The sequence below is a fragment of the Sinocyclocheilus anshuiensis genome, unplaced genomic scaffold (genome assembly GCF_001515605.1).
Source record: "Sinocyclocheilus anshuiensis isolate Anshui unplaced genomic scaffold, SAMN03320099.WGS_v1.1 scaffold247, whole genome shotgun sequence".
Lineage (NCBI taxonomy): Eukaryota > Metazoa > Chordata > Actinopteri > Cypriniformes > Cyprinidae > Sinocyclocheilus > Sinocyclocheilus anshuiensis.
In genome coordinates this window covers 867,499-877,355 of record NW_015552543.1, presented here as the reverse complement: position 1 = coordinate 877,355, position 9,857 = coordinate 867,499, and the positions used below count along the sequence as shown (strand labels likewise).

At 35.0% G+C, this 9,857-nt stretch overlaps 1 protein-coding gene across 3 annotated transcripts in view; it reads left to right on the top strand.

The window, feature by feature from the left end:
* The window catches only part of vwa8 (von Willebrand factor A domain containing 8), a 116,045-nt gene that overhangs the window by 12,550 nt on the left and 93,638 nt on the right, over nt 1–9,857 (top strand). For all 3 annotated transcript variants that reach the window (XM_016454457.1, XM_016454458.1, XM_016454459.1), the window contains 7 exons: nt 143–307; nt 409–458; nt 536–644; nt 853–957; nt 5,207–5,338; nt 5,445–5,579; nt 5,846–5,923. In XM_016454457.1, the coding sequence (XP_016309943.1) occupies nt 143–307; nt 409–458; nt 536–644; nt 853–957; nt 5,207–5,338; nt 5,445–5,579; nt 5,846–5,923 (774 nt within the window). The remainder of the gene's footprint in view (nt 1–142; nt 308–408; nt 459–535; nt 645–852; nt 958–5,206; nt 5,339–5,444; nt 5,580–5,845; nt 5,924–9,857) is intronic.

Sequence of the window (9,857 nt, the reverse complement as noted above, 5' to 3'; positions counted from 1 at the left end):
CACACATACATATATACACACACATATATATATATATATATATATATATATATATATATATATACATACTTTATTTTATCTAAAATAAGTAACATTTATTTCCCAATCTGTACTGTTTGCTATGTTGGTTTTGATCTAATAGGAGCACACTAAAGATGAGCTGGATGCGTGGAAAATCGTTCGGGTGAGTGAGGATTTTCGAGTCATTGCTCTCGGCCTGCCTGTTCCCCGATACAAAGGAAACCCGCTGGATCCACCTCTCCGCTCCCGCTTCCAGGCCAGAGACATCTACTACCTTCCCTTCAAGGTGCTTTCAGACACAGAGAAGCATGTTATGAATATGAGATGTACTGATAAATGTGTAGTGTCACTAGTGTCCGGCCTCTAACGGTTTATGTTTCTTAAAAGGACCAGCTAGAGCATCTATACAGAATTGGACCAAATGTGCCTCCTGAAAGGTATAGTGGTTTTCAAACATGGATTTTCATCGGCCATATTGTGGACTGAATGCTGAAACGATTTTCTCCCATCTTAGGGTGTCCCAGCTCTTGTCTTTGGCCACTACACTTTGTTCTCAAGAGTCTGCCAGCTTAAGTCTACCTGATTTCCCTATGGACAACCTTCCATCTGCCCTCGCAGTTCTAGTGAGTAGCAGACTGCATGACGTATCCTACATAACGGTTCATGGTGAAGTGTGTAATTTCTGCATCACGTAACAGAAACAAATGTCATTTAACATTGAGAAATATTATAAGTGTGATTGTGCTGAAATTTAATTTACGTTTGGAGAGGCATTTGATTTGTGGATATGTATTTGTAGATATGGTTGAAGATGATTTGTATCTGTTGCAGAACCTGTTCCCCATGCTGTCAGCGCAGCAGCTGGTCCAGAGGCTTTACCCGTACGAGGTCATGCTGGGAAAGGAAGGCCGTACCGCCGTTGAAGGGGTGCTCAGTGTAAGTTTCTCCAATGATAGGGAGCTCACTCTCACGCAAAATAATAATGGGGTTGTGTAGCATAGTAGATAACCTGGGCTGGTAACTAGTGCTGGGCAATATAGCTGAAATAAATTGCCCAGCAGTAGTTATCAGTCCTACTAGTTAATTAAAAAAAATATAATAATAATAATTTGTGCTGTCAAAGGATGAAAAAATAACAAATAAATCACATTTTTGACATGACGTGACGTGACATGTGACATGTGGCCAAGTATGGTGACCCATACTCGGAATTAGTGCTCTGCATTTACCCATCCAAAGTGCACACACACAGCAGTGAACACACACACCGTGAACACACACCCGGAGCAGTGGGCAGCCATTTTATGCTGCGGCGCCCGGGGAGCAGTTGGGGGTTCGGTGCCTTGCTCAAGGGCACCTCAGTCGTGGTATTGAAGGTGGGAGAGAGTGCTGTACATTCACTCCCCCCACCTACAATCCCTGCCGGTACGAGACTCGAACCCACAACCTTTGGGTTATGAGTCCGACTCTCTAACCATTAGGCCACGACTTCCCCACTTTTCTATAATTAATCACCATTGTGTTTATATTTCCATACTTTCACATTGAATCTCCAAATTAATGTAGAAACAACATAAAGATGTTATATTTTAAATATGTGTTTTAATGGCATCTTTTTACGAAGTAGCCTCTTTTTTTAATGAAGACCAGTATCATTGATACCAATACTGGTACTTAAGCAGGGTTTCCGCGGGGTCTTAAAAAGTCTTAAATTTAGTTGTATCAAATTTAAGGCCTTAGAAAGTCTTAAATTGTTGGGAACACATGACCCTGTCAAAGAAAAGAAATATGCAAGCTGTTAGTAACCTTTTGACTTTTTGCTTCTATGAAAAACACATTATTTTTCCTTTACCTTAATTATACAACCTTGCATTAATTACAGGGTTCCCGTGGGGTCTTAAAAAGTCTTAAATTGTACAAGAAAGTCTTAATTAGGATTTCAAGAGGTCTTAAATTTGGGGACGGAAAGACCAGAATTGCGATACGGCTGAATGTGACGATTAAACTTCAAAAGGCTATGATTTCATTAAATAAACACGAGCGCTGCATGTTCAGCGTCCGGTGCTGCGCTGCTTTGTGTTCTGCCGTTACCGGGGAAACCGTTATATTTCTACCAAACGTTCCACCTGCTGGCAGAGAATGACTGAGCATTTTCAATAAAACTGTTGTTTTGTTCAGAGTTCAGACATTATATTAGATTAGACAAATGATATTAGAATTATTTCTGAAGGATCATGTGACACTGAAGACTGGAGTAATGATGCTGAAAATTCTGCTTTGATCACCGATGCATTTTAAATTACATTTTAAAATATATTAAAATAGAATAGTTATTTTAATTGTTATATTTCACAATATTGCTGCTTTTACTGTTTTTTTTGTTTGTTCAAATAAGTGCAGCCTTAAAAAGTGCAGACTTAAAATAAATCTTACTAAATCTTACTGACCCCAAACTTTAGTGTACATGTAATATTTATTTTAAATTGGCTAGTTTGTGCAAGTACATTTATTTAAACTGGTTGTTAAAAGTTCAAATGGATTGTGTTATGTTTTGTAATTGCTGTTAATAAATCTGTCAGAAAAAAATATGCTAAAGTTTCACCTTTAGGGGTACAACAGCCTGGCAGCCTTTTACAAAAATTAACCATGGTTGTATTACAGTAACCACAGTTTACCACAGTATTTGTACTAAAACTGCAGTAACCACAAATTTACCATGGTAATAATAATAATAATAATAATAATACATTTTAGTACTTGTGTAACACCATGTTTATTTTTCACGAGGTATCCTCAAAGGTGCACCTTTGTAACTTATCTACCCCTAATATTAAAGTGAGTATAATTACTGATTATATTCTTTTAATAATTTAAAAGATCAGTTTAGTTTAGAGGTATCGGTATCGATATCGGTGATACTGGGCTTGAAAATATCGGTTCGAAAATAAAATAAGAGGTATCGCCCATCCCTACTACAGAGTGAACGCATACATTAGGTGATGAAGTCTAGTAGGTTAGACTAATGCACGCGCATTTAGAGCGCGTTCTTTCACTGCATGAATCAGTCTATTAAAATGCATTAAGAATTATCACATAATTTAAGATATGAGGCAGAAAATGTATATTTTTTAAATCATTTGATATAGTTAATATCACACGAAGAGTGCCGTTTTTTTCTCCAGAAGTAAGCATGATTACAAATGTGATATTGATTTTATACTACAGTTCAATAAACAAGTAGTTAATATTAAAAGACTTACGTTTTAGCCACCATATTTCCTGTTTTTGCTCTATTTCTCTAACAAAAATCATTCCAAACAAAGCAACAGCGCTGTTTTGTGTCTCTGAGCAACAGGACGCTGTTTTGTTCCTGAATGAATCAACTGTTTAAATGATTCGGTTCAAACACAATGACTCGCTTATTAACAGTGACTTGCTGCCGCCTGCTGGCAGTTTTAATTTCACCTTTAAGGTACCTTTTCATTTTTTAAATAATTTCAAACATCAGTTTTCAATGTTTTATGTTTAAAATATCAAAACATTATTTATGCGTTTGTAACTGCAGGTTAAAGTATTTAATGTCCCTCAGAGCTGCATTAAACAGTGTGTAAATACATCTAAATGCCACTTCAGATGCAGCTTCTGTTTTTCCTCTGCATTGCAAAGATCAAGTTTGTTGATACTGATTTAATTTGCTTGGTAACAGCCCAAATGCAAGAATTTGACTCAAAAGATGGTGCACACTTTTAGAAAAAATGGCTTAAAGGTAAAAATGCCCATAAAATGAGTTGGAAATTATTAATTTCTTTTACTGCTGTGAACTGACCACACAGAATATGAAGAATATCAAAAAATTCGGGAGTCAGCTGTCCACGGCAGTCCTTAAGATATCTGCACAATAACACCCTCAGCAAAATATCGTCTAATTAGCGTTATCGATAAAATCCCAGAAAATTATCGAGATATCATTTTTTGTCAGTATCGCACACCCCTAATTTGTTATTTAATTGATATAATAATTTATTGATAATAATTGTTTAAATTAATATAAAAATACTTTTGACTTAAAGGCTGAAATGTAAAGTTTATCATTTTATAAAACTTCGTTTTTGTGAAAACTTGTATCTGAACTGTAAATTATGCTTTTTACAGTAATTTTACAGTTTAATATGGTACTATAAACATTGCCCTACCCCGCTCATATGGTATTAATTTTATTTGTGCAGGTCTTAAAAAAAAGGTCTTAAAAAGTCTTAAATTTGAGCTTTAAAAATCCTGCAGAAACACTGTTAAGGGAACTTAACAATCTTAACACAAACTGTAAATTGTATATGCATAAACTATACATTGAATATAGATTATTCTTTATTCAAGCTACAAAAGTTAATCAGCATGAGTGATTTTTTCCTTTTCTATTGTTCTTTGATTTACATCAGTGACACTGACAGCAGGAAAAAATGAATGCTGCGTTAATTGCGTTAAATATTTTTAGCGTGTTAAACTGGAAGAAAAATCACTGTTAACATGTTAATTTTGACAGCACTAAAAATAATAATAATAATAATAATAAACTAAGAGTTACTTGCATTTATAGATTTACATATTTCCACCCACAGGATTTTACACCAGATGCGATTTATAAAATAAAATAAAACAATAAAAATATAATTTATATAATAATATATTATACAATAATTACAATTTTAAAAATATATTATTTATTATTGTATCTATCGGTCTTACTATCTATCTATTTATATCAACACACACACACACACACATATTATAATAATAATAATAATAATAATAATAATAATAAAAAAACCTAAAGCACATATCTAGTTAAAATAATCAAGGTGTTTTTTTCCATACCCTTTCACTAAATTAACACAAGAATGGTATTTAATCCTGTTCTTTTGTATGCACTGATTTAACAATACATAGCAATAAACAGCTATATTTACCCATATGTGTAAACAATTTTGAGAGCTCAAGAATTTTCGCTTGATTATTTGAAACAAATAGCTTGATTGAAATGCATGAACTTATCAACGCCGACACCATTTTCCCCTTCTAAATCAGAGATGCTGTTACATTTGTAAATCGTGAGGCTAGAAAGTTACTTGTCTTGTGACAAGCTCAAAATCACACATATAATTTCCACTAATAGACACTCTGTTCTCAGAGGTTTGAGTTGACTGATGGGAGCACGAAACCTTCTCCAACTGCAGTGCTGAGCGTTGAGTCTGTGAATGGAGATCACGCAGGACAGGCAGCTATCACCCTCAACATAGCCAACCAGAACATCACCTTTCAGGTCAGGACGCAGCCATGGTGGTCAATTTGCTTCGTGCTTTATTTGGAAATGCAGGTTAGATGAACCGTTTCTTCCCTCGAAAGGAAATGCTGTGGTTTCTCCGCAGGTTCCTTCAGGGACGCGGCCGAGTCGCCCACCCAACAGCAGTCCCGCATTCATCGGCACCCCCACCCACGACCGCCTGCTGGCCGAGATGATGCAGTCCCACCTCGTCAAAGACATTTGTCTGATCGGAGCCAAGGTACACAGGCAACTTCCTGTGGCCACCCTCATTGAACAAATGCACTTTGAACTAGAAAGTTGATGTGTTTCAAACAAGAACAATAGCTCACTTTTCATACTGCCTGTTAAGGTAATGCAGGAAGATCATCGGGGTCTTCTGTGTGTGCGTCATGGCTTGCGTTCTTATTTAAGTGAGATTAGATCAGATGAACAATGTGCATCATATGCTTGTTTGGTAATATTGCCTTGTGGTTTGGCTAATGCTGTTTCTTGTTGTTTTTCCAGGGTTGTGGCAAATCCGTGATTGCAAGGGAATTTGCTGACATGCTGGGCTACAGCATTGAACCAATTATGCTTTATCAGGTAATGTCAAAACATAAGAAAATAATAAAAACTAATCAGTCCCAAGAAGACAAATTGGTAACATTTTAAAGGAAGGATCAAAACAAGTTATGCTGTATGCCACAGATGCTTTCAATTTCAACAGAAAATGGTTGTTTCTCAGCTATTGTCAATTTGGTATTTGTTTAAAAAAATTTTACAACTCAAATCATTCAAATTCAAACAAATTCACCACCAAAATGTAAAATAATTGTTTTCTTCAAAAATGGCACTTTTTATTCTAGATTTATCTAAAAATCGTATGTTTTCATATGACTCAAATCATACGAATTTATACAAATTCACTCTTCTAAAAATTCTCTTCTTTTTCATTTCTAAAAATCAGATGTTTTGATATGACTCAAGTTATCCAAATTCATACGATTTCACCACCAAAATGTAAAATAATTGTTTCCTTCTAAAATTGCGCTTTTCAAATTGTACAAATTTATACAAATTCACCAACCAATTCCCAAAAATGTCAATTAGTTTTTACTTACTTTTTATCCTAAAAAGCAGATGTTTCATATGACTCAAATCATCCAAATTCATACGAATTTAAGACCATTATTGACAAAATGTGAAATACTTATTTTTTTCTTCTAAAAGTATCTTTTTTTTCTAAAGATCTTATGTTTTTGTGTGACTCTCTATATGAACTCCTACACATTGACCACTAAAAATTCACCACACATTTCTTCTAAAAATCATCTTTTTATTTAATTTTTTTCTTAAAAATCATGTTTTCATATGACTTAAACCATACAATTAATTCATACAATTTCACAATCAATTTGCCAAAGTTGTTTAGCTTATAGTTACATTTCAAGTTATGTTTTCTTATAAGATTGGGTTAGAAACCAACTGCAATTTTTTTTATTTTTTGCTTTTTTATTTGCATTTAAATTGCGCGATGCAGGGCAGTGGTATCAAAAATGGTCTAGAGATGCATTTTCAAAGTCGTCCATCTAGCACATATCTACATAGAGAAATAAATTGCAGCTTTTCAATTTTACCTTTAACCTGTAATATTCTTTTGTAAAATGCAAAATGTTCCTAGTTGTGTCTTCCTTGAACCCCTTTCTTTTGCTCTTTTCTGTTTGATTCTCTGAATGTACCTTCACATCACATGAGCATGGTTTTGTGTTTGCTCAGTTGTGTGCAGCTGTGGACAGTGAGGTTTTCAGATGAGTGTTTGGGTTTTTGGGGGAAAGCTCAGTGTTGTCCTGGGCATCAGCACACAGAGCCAGAGGTCATGCACCACAGGGGCCACAGATCTCCCTGAGTTTCCATCAGCAATCATTAGTGTTTTTAATATTTGTGATTCTTGTAAGACCACACAAAATATTTTTGAGCTTCAGTCCTTAAATAGCCATGTGTTCTTGGGTCGTTTCTATTCTGGGATCAGAGTGATGCACTGTCCTTGATCTCCCCCAGTTATCATTAACCACATTGGCCCTGTTCCGCTGTCAGAACACGAAATCTAGTGAGCTGACTACGTAGACAGCCTTTTAAGGCATCATAGTTGTGCTCCCAATGTAAATTCTGTTTAAAAAGGCAAATGTCTTTACACACAGCATGGCACTAAAATAATACAATAAACATTAACTAAATATAAAATGTCAGACAAAACACCCTAATGTACATTACTGATATCAAAAATAAGAATAAATAAAACTATTTAAGTAATCATATGTGACGCAAGACTTCTGTAAATGTCCTTGTACTTTTTTTTTAACAATGATTATACAGTAAGTAATAACAAATTTGACCATTTTAATTTTACAGTTAAACATATAAACACTTTTACAGTGTTGTGGTGTGCTTAGTGAACATTTGTTACTTGAAGCCTGTGTATAATGCATTATAAAATTATTCCTAATGCATTAATTATATATTTTAATGCACCATAAAAAGCATTATGGTATTTGTAACCACAGTTATAATACATTGTAATACTTCAGTTTTACACCTTTAGAAAGTACAGTGCATTAAAACACACAACGAACAACCAATTTTATGTGTAGCAAGGAATCTGCGAATATTCTAATGTATTTTAACTTTTGAACTTTGTTTGCAATTATTTATGATGCATTATGAATGCCTTTATAATGCATTATACAAAGTATTAGCAAAAAAAAGTCCTCGAAAATGAGTGACTCTTGTACTTTGGATTTTATTTATTCAATTCTGTGAAACTCAAATTAAAAAAAATATATATATTCTACCCAATTATTTGACCATTTTACCCAGTTTTGTGTGTTTTATTTCATGCATAGTAGCACATTATTAGCTTAGCAGCATGTTTCTTCCTATGTAGAGTGTTGCAAATCAGTAACTTGCTAGTAAGGTAGCTCACTAAATTTTGAGATGGTTAATTAAGGAATTCATTTTATTTTTTATTTTATTATTATTATTTTTTGTTCCAATAACAAATAACAGTTAAAGCAATAGTTCACCCAGAAATTACAATTTGCTGACAATTTACTGAAATTTTGCATTACATCACTTGCTCACCAATGAATTCTCTGCAGTGAATGGGTGCCGTCAGAATGAGAGTCCAAACAGCTGATAAAAACATCACAATAATCTACAAGTACCCCACATGACTTCAGTCCATCAATTAATGTCTTGTAAAGTCATAATAACGCTTCCTCCAGTGAAAAAGTCCATCCCCTGTTGTCCTCTCTCATCAAAATCTGCTGTTTTTGTCTTGCAAACGAATCTGTGCATATTTCTCTCCTGATTCAGACAAGACAACTTTTTCACTGGAGAAAGCAATATTATAAGCTATAGAGGACTTACATTTTAGCTTGTAGCAACAATTTGATGTAAAAAACGTCTTGATGGATTTGTCACAAACACTCAGCTTTTTGCTTCACTGGATTACTTGTGGATTACTTGTAATGTTTTTATCAGCTGTTTTGACTCTCATTCTGATGGCACCCATTCACTGCAGAGGATCCATTGGTGAGCAAGTGATGCAATGCTGCATTTCTCCAAATCTGTTCTGATAGAGAAACAAACTCATCTTGGATGACTTGAGGGTGAGCACATTTTCAGCAAGTTTTCAAACTTTGTGAAAAATGTTGACTGAGACTTCAGACAAAATGTAGTGAGGAGCTGATGTGAAGAGCTCTTGCTGCGTGACCAGCGGCCGGGTGCTTTTCACACCAGCTGAGCGACCCGTCAGCATCTGGGTCTGATCGCAGCATGCTCGTGTTTTGATGCACCTCATACAAACATTTGCACCGCAGGTAGTAAAACAGTGTGTGTGTGTGTGTGTGTGTGTGTGTGTGTGTGTGTGCGCTTAATACTGGAATATCGGGAATTCCTTTGGCTCAGTGAGAATAGAGCAGGAAAAGGAAGCTGTCCGTGCATCATGCTTAAGTTATCTTTGCCCGGTGAGAGCAAGAGGTCATAGTGTATGGGGAAAAGAGGAGTTTTGTAGCGCACTTCATCTTGTTAGCCCTCTGAAGCCCTTTTATGAACTCGTATGGGCCTCTGCTCGTCCCTGATGACATACAGGGCTTTCAGTTGTGGAAAAAAATACTATGTCACAAGCCAGAAAAAGTCTTGGCACTTGCTTTGACAAGTAATAATGTTTTGTGTCTTGTGTTTCCTCTTGTTATGATAGTTTTGTTCTCCCTGTGTAGATTCGCCTTTAGATAACTTTTCAATGTTTTCCTTGCCTTAAAAGTTCATGCGAATTTCTCAAATAATTTGGCAAACAGTCTTAGTGGAAAAGTTCATCTGATCATATTTTCGTATTTTAATGCTTTAAATTTAATTTAGTCTATAATAATAAAAACAAAATATGAACCTTGGCACATGGAGCTTTATATACAGTGGGTACGGAAAGTATTCAGACCCCCTTAAATTTTTCACTCTTTGTTATATTGCAGCCATTTGCTAA